Below are 14,173 nucleotides of genomic sequence, written 5' to 3'. Positions count from 1 at the left end.
CACTAACTGTACTTGATGCAGTCTTTGCAAGATTTTTAGATAACATAAACCAATTGTTACTTTCATAGGATTAAATAATGATAATAATTTAATCCTATGAAAGTTATCACTTCTACCAAGCGTCCTGTGACGCATTTTTTTTTTTTTTTTACGAAAGACAAATTTCCTGTCCTGCAACGGTATCACGCATTTATTGTCATGAGAAAACTCATTTTTTGTATATTTTTAACTACTTTTTTTCAACGCAATCATTAAATTTATTTCAACAGTACATAGCTGAGAAGAAGTATGACAAAAAATAAAACTGATGCTTCTCAGTTATAGTAGATACAGTCAAGTGCCCATTAAGGTGGTTCAAAAATGCAGGTAAAAAAAAAAGTTTGTCCTAGATAACGGGACACCCCTCAATTTTTTTAGACTTGCGGATAGTAATGTACTGGAAGAATTTTAGCTTCCTATTTCAACTGAAAGAGGGTGCTCAACCCTTCCCCCAAATTTCTTAAGTATGGGGAGGGGGAGTTGAAAAATACATTGAACTGAAACAACAATGCTACATATTATAATATGCACTAGTAATATGCATATAAATTGTAATAAAGTAATTATTTACAAAAAAAAAAAAAAGCTGGGGGAAATTAAATGTTTCTAAATTTGTGGCATTTTCTATGGTACGGCTAACGTTAACTAAGGGGTCATTGAACACCCTATTAAAATTTGAGTAAGATGCTAAAACTTTTACTGCATAATACTATTAGTAAGTTTTAAAAAATAAGGGGTGTCCTGAATTCAAGCTGAAAAAAAAGTTTTTTTAAACCACCCTAGTGCCCATACTTGGGACAGTTTTGAACTTTTACCTTTAATAGCACATTTATCATATGTTTTCCATTCGAACGAAGTATTCTATTTTTAAAATGCGCCTTACTACTTTACCTCAAGACAAGTTATAGATGTGTAGATGTGTCCCTTAAAAAAAAATGTTCATTGTCCCAAGTTAGGGACCTCCCTCCTTAACTTGGGACACTTATTATTTTGATCTTTTTTTCATGTATTCCGCAATAGATAATAGTTTGGGACACAACCTATCATTTTAAAGAAGTTTATTTTACAACCCAATAAAGAAAAAAATATCATTGGATTAAAATAATATCTTGTAAACTTTCAATGCTTTCAGAATGTACATTTGCCCCTGAAAACACTGAATGTCTCCCAGCCTTCTTAATTATTTTAAATGTAATATGTTTGGTTTCCCCTCTATATTTGGAAGAATAAAAGCAATTGGTGCTTAACACAGCTTAGTTTTAGCTCTCCATGTTCCTTATTTCAAATCTTTTCACATTCATTTTCATTCCTTCATAATACGTGAAATTTACAACAAATAAATTCGTCTCATCTGTACTTTGAGACTTATTTTCATTAGTAGAACTAATATATGTAATATGTTGGCAAAACGTCTTTTGCTTATCAATCGATTCAAATTCTTTTAACGATGACAACTGTTCTGTCTTGTTATATGGTATGACACATTTATTGTCATCAGAGTAACACTCAATTTATAAAACGTTGTTTCGATACGTTTTTGTTTATACAATATTACACTTTATTTATTCAATATTCCTCATAGACACTTTTTGTGCCTTAGTATTCTAACTTGGAACAGCGTCCCAAGTTTGGAGCGTATTTGCAATTTCTCAAATTTATGAATAATAAGTTCAGCTGAATTAGTTGGGTGAAAATAGATTTGCCCAAATAACTAAAGCACTAATTATGAGGAAAAGAAAATGTGTGCTTTATTTACGCTGTTTTTTCATTTCGATCGTGCTTTAGCACAAAGCTTTTTTGATCCTTTTTTTTTCCAAGTTTTGATTTCCAGCAAAAGGGCTAGTGTTCTAATTCAAAGTCAAAAGGAATTCTTAAATTGAAATTTCAGAAATTGAAAAATAGAGATCAATTTTACGTATTGGTGTATTATCGCACGTAATTTCATTCTACTCAACATTTGGAGATCTCGTAAAAAAATTTTCTACCGAGTAATGCATTTCACAATTCAAAAGCAATTTGGATTTAATTCAAGTTTTTATTTTTTTTAATGAAACTTTGGCTTATATGAACAAGATTTAACCCTTAACTGGTGAGATGAAGTGTCTTGCACCCACATCAATTGGACTTGTACAATCAAAATATTTAACGTTTACGTATATCGCACCCCGGTACGAACATGACACAACTCAAAAAAAAAAAAAAAGCTTTGGCGGAAACCAAGATTTTACGCAATAGCAGTTTCAAGAGATTTAGTCCTAAATATGCCAATACGCGCAAAAGAAAAATATGATGTGATGTTTGCTGGATAGTTTTTGTTGTCTAAATTAGTAATGTACACTTAAAGTTTGAAAAATTTTCTTCTAAATTATGAATTTAATGATGTGTCACTATTGATTATATTGCTTTTACGTTGTCGTCACGCACAAGTTATGTAAGCTAATTTTATGCAAGTGTTTTTGGCAAGAAAGAGCATTAAATTTAGATTCAACAGTTAAAAGATTTTTAAAAAATTTTGATATGTGTCACTTTTGTCTCCGGGTGCAATACATGGCTTCACATGTTTCTGTTTCAGTTGTATTTATCAATACAAAAATCATTGAAATTTTTTTTACTCTAATTTGATACATTTTGTGGAGTGTACAAATACAATGTGGAGGTTTCATACAACCTCATTACCGATTACGTCACAAAAATCTCACGAGTGAAGGGTTAATGATACTTCCGAAGCAAGATTTCCTAAACATTACACAATTGCAGGTGATCGCTTTCAAAATCAATAGGTAATACTGTAAGGAAGACATATGATTTATAAATCATCGCGTTGAAGCAGAATTCTGTTATGCAAATAATGAAATTGAGAAAAAAAAACCCACAATAAATCGGATATACCTATTCTTACTGTTTAGCACTAGTCAAATTATAATGTAACAAACATAGTATAAATACCAATTTTGAACAATAAAATCTAAAAATTTTCACATGCGGTTTTTTTTTTTTTTGCCAAGGCTACGGCAATGCATTTTAAGTGAATTAAAATCAGAATGCACTTTTTATCGTCAACTTTAAAAGATTAAATTTTCTTTTTAAACATTTGCACATATACAGTCATATGCCTATATTTGGGACACTACCCTAACTTGGGACGTTTTGCCGAATTAAGTTTTGAGAACTGGTACACCCCTCGGTATTTCACCAGTAAGAAATAAATGGTGTTACGGAATAAATGAATAGATTTCTTTTGACGCTATGTGAGTTAAACTTTGACGTATCAGCTGTATGGGTTAGTTTAATGATTCTGAAAATTTCGAAAAAATATGCGATTTTCAAGTACAGAAATAACTTTGGTTACCTACGCTAGCTAAACAGCATTAGTTTGAATTTGTTTCACAATTCATCTCGGCTATCTACCTGTGCTTTTTTTTTTTTTTTTTTTGAAAATTAATTTCACACTTAACTATTTCAGCTTAAATAATTTATTCATAAAATTCACAAATACAAAAAACGCTCCAAACTTGGGACACTGTTCCAAGTTAAGGTACTAAGGCATACAAATTGTCTGTATGAAATATTGAGGAAATAAAGAGAAAAATTGCATTAAGAGAGGGAGAAAAAAAATATAAATGTAATTTTTTTTTAAATGATGACTATTCTGATGGCAAAAAATATGTCATACCATAACAGTACAGAAAAGTTGTCATTGTTAAAAGAATTGAAATCTATTGATGAGAAAAATATTGCATACATGTTAGCTCTGATGAAAACGAGTCTCAAAGCATGGAAGGGACTAGTTTATTTTTTGTGAATTTCACGCATTATGAAGGAATAAAAATGAATGTGAAAAGATGTGAAATGAGGAACATCGAAGGCAAAAAATCAGCTGCATTACGAATTATTTGCGTTCATGATTGTTTTTATACTTCCAAATATAGAGGGGAGCGCGGAATTATTACATTCAAAAAAAATTAAATGGCTAAGGAGACATTCGATATTTTCAGGGGTAAGTATACACTCTGAAATCTTTGAGCGTTTATAAGATTATATTATTTCAATCTAATGATTTTTTTCTTTATTGAGTTGTAAAATACACTTCTATAAAAGGACAGTTGGTGTCTCAAACAATTAGCTACTGCTGCATACATGAAAGAGAGATCAAAATGTTAAGTGTCCCAAGCTAGGAAGGAAGATCCCTATCTTGGGACAATGCACATTTTTTATTGATTTTTTAAAGAGAGACATCTACACATCTATACCTTGTCCTGAAAGTGAAGTACTAAGGCACAGCCTAAAACTAGAATACTTCGTTCGAATGGAAAAAATATGATTATATGCTACTAAAGGTCCGAAGCAGTGATTGGAAAAACTACATCTTTTTTTTGTAGCGAACTACAACTACTTTGTTACAAATGTAGTTAACTACAACTACAACTACTTTTTTCAAAATGTAGCAACTACAAACAACTTTTGAAATGTAGTCGCTACTTCGCTACTTTCCAAAAAATAAGTAAATACAAAGCATACACAATAGGTTGTCCCTCAAAAAATGAAAGTCAATTTTTCAAGTCGCATACACTCCTGTATTTTTCCTCTTGTGTCAAAACAATCGTGGAAAAAGTTTCATATAATTTACACAAGGGCAACCTATGCCGACTTGCACCTGAAAGTGTAAAACAGTACTCGTATGCTAGGCTAAATCGAAAAAAAAAAAAAAAACTTTTTTTTAGTAACTCGAAATTTCTGTTGATAAAACGTTGCCCCTGTACCCAACACCCCACATGTACAACAAGAACATTTATTCAAATGAAAAAACATTTAGATATGCCACACTTGACCTTAAATTTATAATTTTATTTAAAAAATTGATTTTTTTTCAGTTATCTTTCAAAAAATCCTTATATATTATTTCTGTAGCCTGTTTTTGGTTTCTACGCCGAATTTCCCTCAATTCTTGATCGATTTCTTTGATTTACGGCTAATTTTATAGCTTATGGTGCTGGCTACTGACGAAAAATAGACCCAAGGTCTAAAAATTGTTTCTTTTAACCAAAAAACCTGTTTTAAAGAACCAGAATAAGGTTTTCGGTCAAACTTATAACTTTAATTTGCGCCATGACCGACAGAGCTGAGTAGCTTGATCGGCAGAGCGTTCTCTTCGTAACCAGGAGATTACGTGTTCGGACCCATGTCCGGACAATCTGCACCAAAAAAATTAGAGAAATATCGCGCATTACACTGAATTAAATGAATACATACTATGAGGGAATAGAATAAATGAGAAGAAAATGCTCCTTGCTGATAGGAAATCATTCAGTGATTTTGTGCTAAATTACTTCGAAATTGCACGTGTTTTTTTTTTTTTTTTTGAAGCTTTGGCTCTGGAAAGAAAATTAAAGCATAATGTAAGCGAAAATATAAGTAACAGGTTTAAGATTTCAGACTACAATAGAATTGTTTTTTGTTCAGAAAAAAAATAATAAATCGTATATTGAAATATATGTTCTTCTAATGAGTTTTTGACTCTTTGTACAAATAAATAAAATACTACCTCAATTTGAAGGGTAAAATATATATTTTTTCTTCTTTTTGCTAAAAAACAAATAGCTTATCACATTTTTACTACATTCGAAAAGCTACGCTTAAAAAAGAGCATAGTTCAATTTATTTTGAATTTTAACCGTGCTGTTAAATGAACACGTGCTGCCATCTAAGTTATAACGGCTTAAGCAATCTGCGATAACAAATTGTAAAAATTTTCAAAAATAAAAACATTTTTCATCAATATCTTATCTTATATATTAATCCCCTCTCATTTTAAAACTTATCAGGCTGGCCAATGACGAAAAAAAGACTTACGGTCGAAAATTCAAGTTTTCGAAATCGCCTCTTGCTGTTTCAAAACCTTGATGCTGCCTGTAGTTCTTATGCATTTTTTAAAGCAAAGTTCTAATGCAGTTTTCCATTTTTTTACGTCACTTTCGGCAAAAAAAATAAAAATAAAAAATAGCCTGTGTGTGTGTTCATATTTTAATAAAGCTTAACAGCACTGGACTTAGTTGTTCGGTTTAATTGATAAGTTTTTTTCGGTAGAGCGTTCGGCTATAAACTATCTGAACTTCGGGCAAGCTTGGGCTGTCCGACATAATATCAAATTTATATTAGTATTACTCATTACATGTGCTCATAACATACACACCTAATAAAATAAATGCAGTGGGAATGCTACTTGGTGTTTCGACTCCTTTATGCAGGCTACAGTTATCATTCGGATAAGTTGATTGTTAATCGAACTGTGTTCTTTGACTACATCCAGACCACTCAACATAATGTAGGCATAAAAAAATATTAGATTTACCTAAAAAAATCCTTTTTGTGCAGAAAAACATTTTTATTGTATGCTAAAATGTAGATGTTTCTAATAGCAGTGTTCGACCTTTTGTACAAATGAAAAAATACTACGCCTGATTATAACTACGAGTTTCACTCAGTAAACCTTTAATTTTTTATTCGCGCGAATACGATATAAAGCATTAAAAGTATTATCAACTTCATTAGCAAGAAATTATTTTCTACTCCTCTGCGTTCTGCTGAAAAAAAAAATACATTTTGTCTACGTTCGAAAAATTACACTTAAGAACGGACTCAGTTCAACTGGTTTTGGTTTTGAATTTTAAGTGTTCGATTAAAAAAGAAACATGTGAGGGCATTTAAGCCGTAACGGTTAAAGCAACCTTCTGTGTGAAATAGTTCAATATTCAAAGATAAAAACACTTATTTTCAATCTAATTTATTACTTCTCTAGAATGTTTGTTTCAATCGCTACGTGAGATCTTCGTCATTCTTTAATCAAATTCCATGCTTTGCGAATAATTTTAAATCGTATCATGCTGGTTAATGACAAAACACAGATGCATGATCTTATTATTATTATTTTTTTTTTTTTGGCAAAAAGCTTTTTTGCTGTTTTTTACTACGCATTCCTTCAATGAATAGCTTTCGAAAAGGAAGGCGCAATTGCTAAGTTTGTTGGGGTGTCGAGCTGTTAGTTAGAATGGCGCCAATTCGAATACGTGCGAATAAATATCTCTTTAATGTTTCTATTTTTCCCGTCAGATGTTGACATGTGCAGGACTGTATTTAAACAAATGTTTTTTCACATGCACAGTTATTGCTTTTTCACGAGTCACCACTCAGCCACACTTTTAATGACATTTATGTTTGCATTGAAAATATGTACGATTAAAAGGGGAACTATGATCAAATTATCACAACGTTGTATTTAACGAGGTTTTGTTACTGATATCTTCAAATTACATGTCTTCTCTTGTGCGCTTATTTTTTTCCGTTCTTCTTCATAATGTTCTTTGAAATTTTTTAAGAGCAAAATGCCTGATGAAACGATTCGAAACACAGTGCGGAGTTCCGCACGGGTCGACTAGTTACATATAAATTTAAATAGAATATCAAGGTCAAAAATTACTGGCGAATACATTTACAGATCAACAATTACAAACGAATAATAAAAAAATAATATATTTTAAATGAAAAATTTAACTCAACCTAGAAAAAATCGATATCTTAGAGTACTATGTGGGAGACTTAAAAATTGCTGGAAAACAAAAATTTCTATTTAACCCTAATTACCTACTTTTCTACTTTACTGTTTATATTTTTCAGCTTGATAATTTCGTAAAATCTTACATTTCTGAAAATATGTATCAAAAACTTAATTTTTTGAAGAAAATTATAAATGTTTGGCCACGTGTGGGATATCTAAATGGCTTTTAATTTAAATAAATATTTTTGTGGTGCATATGTGGGGTATAGGAGCAACGTTTTATCAACATAAATTTTGAGTTTCTAAAAAAACATTTTATTTTAATTTGGCCTAGCACTACACAAGTGCTGGTTCACACTTTCAGACATAATCGGCACTTGTTGCCGTTGTTCAAATTACATGATTTTTTTTTTTTTTTTTTGACGTAAGAGGATAAAATATAAGAGAGTGTGCGACTTGAAAAATCAACTTTCGATTTTTTTGGGGGGGGGGAGACACCCTAATGCACAAACATACCGTAAGAGGATTGAACAAAAAAAAGATTGATAAATTAGCTCATCAGAAGACACTAAGAAAAATATCCGTTATCATACTCTCATACACTGTAATGCTCGCATTTGTTGTAAGTCCTCCAGAACAGTTCAATTTTTATCCTTTTCTATAACAGTTTCAGTAGCTTCTTTTTATTTGGTGAATACTGTCGAAAATTTAAGCCTCGCTAAAATATTTTTGTTTTTCAATCTTCAGTCTCTTCATATAAAATTCAAAAAATTTTCAACTCGCGAAATCACCGATATCTTCATTTTCGCGAAAATAAGTGCTTTTTTCAATATAAATATTGGTGAAATATGAAAATTACGACGGCAAACAAACTAATGGCGTCGAACAGATAGAACGTATGGCGTCAAAATGAAATGCCTGAGGTCAGCTCGTATTTTTATGAGTCTTATTTCTCATTGCATCCGCTGATGTACTTGTGTAAAATTTGCGCCAGTCAAATTCATTTGAACCTTGATTTGTTCCTTTTTTTTTCAGTTTATTTAAAAGTAGTTTCCAGAAATCGCTACAAACTACTATTTTTTTGTAGTTAACTACTCACTACACTACTTTTTTTTTTAAAAAGTAGTGCGTTACACTACAAACTACTCAAAAATGTAGCTACTACAGTAGCGTCGCTACTTGTAGCGCGCTACTTCCAACCACTGGTCCGAAGTATATGCAAAACTGTTCCAAGTATGGGCATTTGACTAGTTTTTTCACTCTACAGTTTTACTATACATAGGATTTTATTCTTAACCAATAAATATTTTGATTCTTAATGCTTTAAAATTAACGCAAGAAAAACGCTTTTTTTCGATTTCAATTGAAAGTTTAATCAATCTAATAAACGATAATAGCAAACAAGTCAAAATGTTAAGCATTACTAACAACTCTCGACGTATATTTTAGGATGTCATTACTTAAAAACAGCTTTAACCAAATTTAGATGCATCAACGGCGAGAGCAATTAAACACCAAGTTCTAATATTGAATTAATACACTATGCAATTATTTTTTGTTGACGTATATTTCAAGAAACAAATATTTTATAAAAATTGTACGCACAGTATTAGACGGTTGTTACTTTTTTAGTTATTCTTGCAGGTATAAACTGAAAACTGCGTTACGAACCTGTTTTAAAATTAAGCTAAATTTAAACCTGAACATCAGACTTCGAAACACATCGTCGCCTCTGAGCAACCGTAGGATATCTTACTGCTGTTTCCAGAAGTAGATGTTTTACTGTTGTTCTGAGGCGGCGGTATATATACGTATTGTCTAAAGCATAAGCAAGAATTTGAAAACTGACGTAAGTTGGTTGTAATGTCTTGCAAACAGTAGAAGTTTAGCAATGACTTACTTCAAGTCCCAGTTCTTCTAACATGAGCTTCTGCTCATGTTCTCTTGGTCCAATGTGGCGAACACTAAACTCATCATGGGTTGGCAAGAGCGATTTAACCGGCTCTTGACTTGAAAAACATTTTGACGGAACTCTCCTCAGGGCATAAAAAGAAGCCAACTGGTAATAAAACTCTTTCTTAGATATATCTTTAATTGCAGTTGCTTTGAATACATTTTTAAAAATTATGTTTTGCATTTTCACGAAAGGCCTTAACGTGATTTCGAGCTGAGTTTTGGTTGTATCACTTAGTAGCACTCATTGTATCTGAAGATAACAACAAGAAGATAAGGTGCTCTTGACACAGCTAAGGAATGGGTTCGTTATCTAATTTGATGAATCAGTTTTTGAATGGTGTTTCCATTGGAAGTATTTTGCAACTGTGATTGCTCAGTGATTTAAGAACAGACTAAGGAAAATTGTTTTGTCTGAAATGGTTTATAGAGATAGAACAGATAAAATCTAATTCGCATTATCAATTCTACATTTCCAAAGTGAAATGAAATCTTACTATTTATGTCTTTTTCTTACGAAATTCAAAAATTTTATGTTACTTTTTTTTACTGATATTAATTTTGGGAAGTAGTTGAAAAGCTACTGAAAAATTACGAAATCATGGACAGCAACTCAGAGCACCAATTTTACCTGCTGTAGAAAAATTTCTTAACTGATAGTATGCGAAAAAATGGTGGTTCATAGAATATGAAGTTTCATCACGTCCCTCATTTTTAATTTTTTCAAGGAGAGGGGAGGGGGGGAAGATTTATACTCAATGAAAAACCACGCCCATTTATATGTAAAAACCATTGAGAAGATATAAAAAGGCGGGAGTGAAAACTTTCATTCGTGAAACCAAGATCCCAAGTCATGTGATAAATTTTAAAGCAAGCAACGCATTGTGGAAGAAATCAGATTTTTTTCGCTTGTTTCACGCAAAACGTGCCAACTATTCGTCGCTCTTGGGTAACATGACTTCGGATTTTTGCATCAACTTTTGCTAAGCCAATTATTGGACCTGCTCCCTAAATTTACTAATTCCTACTCTAAGGTAAAAACATTTATTTTTCAAAACCAGGGGGAACAATTGACCCCCTGCCCCCCCCCTAAATAACTGGTGAGAGTTGCATCAATTAATGTTTCTACGTTTTCTAGTCGGCATCGCAGGGGGAGAAAAACTGATACAATAAAATCTCTCCTTTCAATTACTACAGTGAAATGGACTAAATTTTAAATTGAAATATGTTTTAAACAAGTTGTTTTTCCATTAAAATTTGCATACATTCTTTTGGCTTTTTTTTTTTAGAAAATCTACTCGCAACATTTTTGCTGTAAATATTTACATTCTGTGTATCCTGCTTGCTTGGAAACTAAACCCTAGGGGTTCCGCGTTCGGCTGACCACCTTTTTAACCAGAACATCTGCCTAGCACCCCAGAGCCCTTGGTCTGAAAGACTGAGATAGGTACAGTAGGCCTTGGCCCCCATGGACTGTAGTGCCACTGGTTTTGGTTTGGTATTCTGCGTTCTCATTTGCTCCCGCACTTAGGGCAAATGATTACACAGATCCCAATAGAGTATCGTAGTTGCTTTTGACTGAATATGTGGTTAAAAATGGATATTTTATGTTGCACGAAAGGTGTTATTTATTTATTTATTTTTTTTTTTTTGCATCCTTTTGCTTTTATTGCATGTTGTTAATGTTGGTAGTGTCAACAACGTGCAAATATCAGCAAAATAGGTAAACTTGTATGGAAAGGCAACATGAATTAATACAAATCAAACTCATTAAAATTAGCTGATATGTTTCTGGAACAGTTACTGTCTTCGGTAGTGCGAAGCGAAAAATGGAAAAAATATGGACAGAAGGAAGTTTAAGCACTATATAACTCTTAACTGGTAAGGTGATTTTTTTTCTAATGTAAGTGGTGTGGTGGTGCGTATCTAACCCCAACATTATATTGCTCTTGCACTTCACAAAAGTTAGCAGGAAAACTCCCATAAATTTTTGTGTTATTTGTTTATATATATAGAACTGAAACAGTACCGGAAGTGTGCATACATATAAAGTTATATATGTATATTCAAGTGCCCATACTTGGGACAGTATCCTAACTTGGGACATTTTGCCGAATTTAGTTTTGACGACTGGTGCACCTGTCGGTATTTCATCAATAAGAAATAAATGGTGTTACAGAATAAATGAATAGTTATCTTATGAGGCTATATGAGTTGAACGTTGATGTACCAGCTTTATGAGTTATTTTTATGATTGTAAAAATTTCGAAAAAATATACGATTTTTAAGTATGAGAATAACTTTGGTTAGCTACGCTAACTGAGCAGCATTAGTTTGAATTTGTTTCACAATTCTTCTCGGCTATGTACCTGTGCATTATTTGGGCAAATTCATTTCCACTTAACTAATTCAGTTGAACTTATTTATTCATAAATTTGAGAAATTGCAAATACGCTCCAAACTTGGGACACTGTTCCAAGTTAGGATACTGAGGCAAAAAAAAAAAGGTGTCTATAAGTAATATTGAGGAAATAAAGTGTGTAGTTGCATTAACAAAAACGTATAGATACAAAATTTTATAAATTGGGGGCTATTCTGATGACAATAAAAATGTCATACCATAACATGACAGAACAGTTGTCATTGTTGAAAAAATTTGAATTTTTTGATAAGCAAAAGACCTTTCGTCAAAATATTACATATGTTAGTTCTACTAATAAAAATGAGTCTCAAAGTATAGATGAGGCTAATTTATTTGTAGTGAATTTCACGTATCGTGCAGGAATGAAAATGAATGTGAAAAGAGTTGAAATAAGGACCATGGAGAGCTAAAACTAAGGCTGTGTTAATAATTATTTGGGTTCACCAATTGCTTTGTGGCACTTGGCGACGTAAATCTCATTAATTTTGCCAGTAATTAAAATTGTGCGGTATAACAATGTCAAGATTCGAGAGAGGGATAAGTTTCCTGAGTTGTTCTCCCTCTCGAAACTGGTAATTATTATTTAAAATCATCCAAAATTATTACACTAAAGTAGAAGCAATTTAGCAAATAATAAAGTAGGTGAGAATTCGTTACGAAATGTAGGGATTTGTCTCAGTAAAATAGGGCAAGCATACAGTAGAAAGCAATTGAATATGATTCTCTCTCAGGAAAACCAAGTACTACAGTAGTAAAAAAAATAAAAAAAATGAACCTCATTTTCTACAACTAAAGGAACCCCATGGAAATGCTATGTGTGGGAAATATACGGTAAGTGAATTTTTTGCCTCTCCAAAGAAAAAGTGATCTGTTTAGTTTAATATTTATTATTTCACTAATTGTCGTTACGTTTGTGTTTCTAAAGATGAAGGCCAGAAGATTTTTGAAATTTTTTTTGAGTTTTATAGGAACCAGGGAAAATGTTGTCAGGAGAGTGACCCTATTGGCAGAGTCATTTATGTAATACTCTTAATTTATGTCCCTTTTCCTTTTTTAACAAATAATTTTTCTTTTTTTTCTCTTTTAATTCCGGATTTGTATCCGGATAATTTGTATCCGGATCATTTTTAATTTTTTGGTAACGCAATTTTTAAGCTTGACGCTTTTTTTCCAGTCTATCTTTCCCTTTTTACTTTTTTTAAAAATTGTTCGTCATGATATATGAGTTCAAATGAGCAAATAGAACAAAGCAAAAAAAAAAAAAAAAAGCGTTATAGTCGTAAGATTAATATGTATTTCCAGTGGCACAAAAAAGTGACGCCAGAGAAGTGACAATATCACGCATTACCTAAAAAAACAACTCCACGCGTTATTTTTACCAGAACTTAAACGTAATTCGTGGTGTCTACACACAATTAACATTTCATTTAACATACGTACATTTTAGTAACGATACAATTTAAAAACATATCCTTACCAGGGGAAATACTGCAACGACTGGCACAAGCAAGCTTTGTGGCAGTGCAAAGAGAATTCATACGATATTATTTGAATTTTGCTCAACCCCCGTTAGCTTGCTTTTAACTTAAGTCTGTAAATTTCAGTCTTTTAATTTCTCCAGGTAAGGGTGCTTTACGATAGTAGTAAAGGAAAGGCATAAATAACAAAAAATCCTATGTGCCGGAAACTTTTTTTGGCAGTGAAATAGTCTGAAATTGCATAATCCAAACAAATTCACATAAAATTGAAAAAAGTGGAAGCACTACGCTATAATGAACTCATATGCAAACCTTGACCTTCATCATCGTTGCCTCGACAGCCCGTTGTAGGCTTTTGCCTTCTTTAAAAAATTCAGCCACCAGGCTCTCTTCTTGACCATGGATCTCAAGTTTTTGATCTTAAACATTGACCTTCCTTTAACTTTTAACCCTGAATTCCAAGAGGAAATATATTGCACCCCGGAAAGGGTGAGATATACTTTGATACTGCGATAAAAGTGACAGAATTTGGAGGAAAACAACTAGTTATTGATATAAAATTCTGAATTTGATGCTCTTTCTTGCTACAAAACTTGCACAAAGTTAGCTTACATAACTAGAGATGGCGGCGTAAAATGGATATAATTAATAGTGACACATCAAATACAATTTCATAATTTAGAAGCAAGATTTTTGAACTTATGGTATGCATTATTAATTTAGCCAACA

General features: G+C 32.1%; 1 protein-coding gene across 1 annotated transcript in view; it reads right to left on the bottom strand.

Moving 5' to 3' along the window:
- Positions 1-9,728, bottom strand: part of LOC129231052 (glycine dehydrogenase (decarboxylating), mitochondrial-like) — an 84,622-nt gene extending 74,894 nt beyond the window's left edge. Inside the window, exon 1 of the mRNA XM_054865300.1 lies at positions 9,492-9,728. Within this exon, the coding sequence (XP_054721275.1) occupies positions 9,492-9,728 (237 nt within the window). The remainder of the gene's footprint in view (positions 1-9,491) is intronic.
- Between the last annotated feature and the right edge of the window lie 4,445 nt (positions 9,729-14,173).

The sequence above is a fragment of the Uloborus diversus genome, chromosome 10, assembly GCF_026930045.1.
Source record: "Uloborus diversus isolate 005 chromosome 10, Udiv.v.3.1, whole genome shotgun sequence".
In the NCBI taxonomy this organism is placed as follows: Eukaryota; Metazoa; Arthropoda; class Arachnida; order Araneae; family Uloboridae; genus Uloborus; species Uloborus diversus.
Note: the sequence above shows the minus strand (reverse complement) of the source record. Positions and strands in the feature narration are given on the sequence as shown.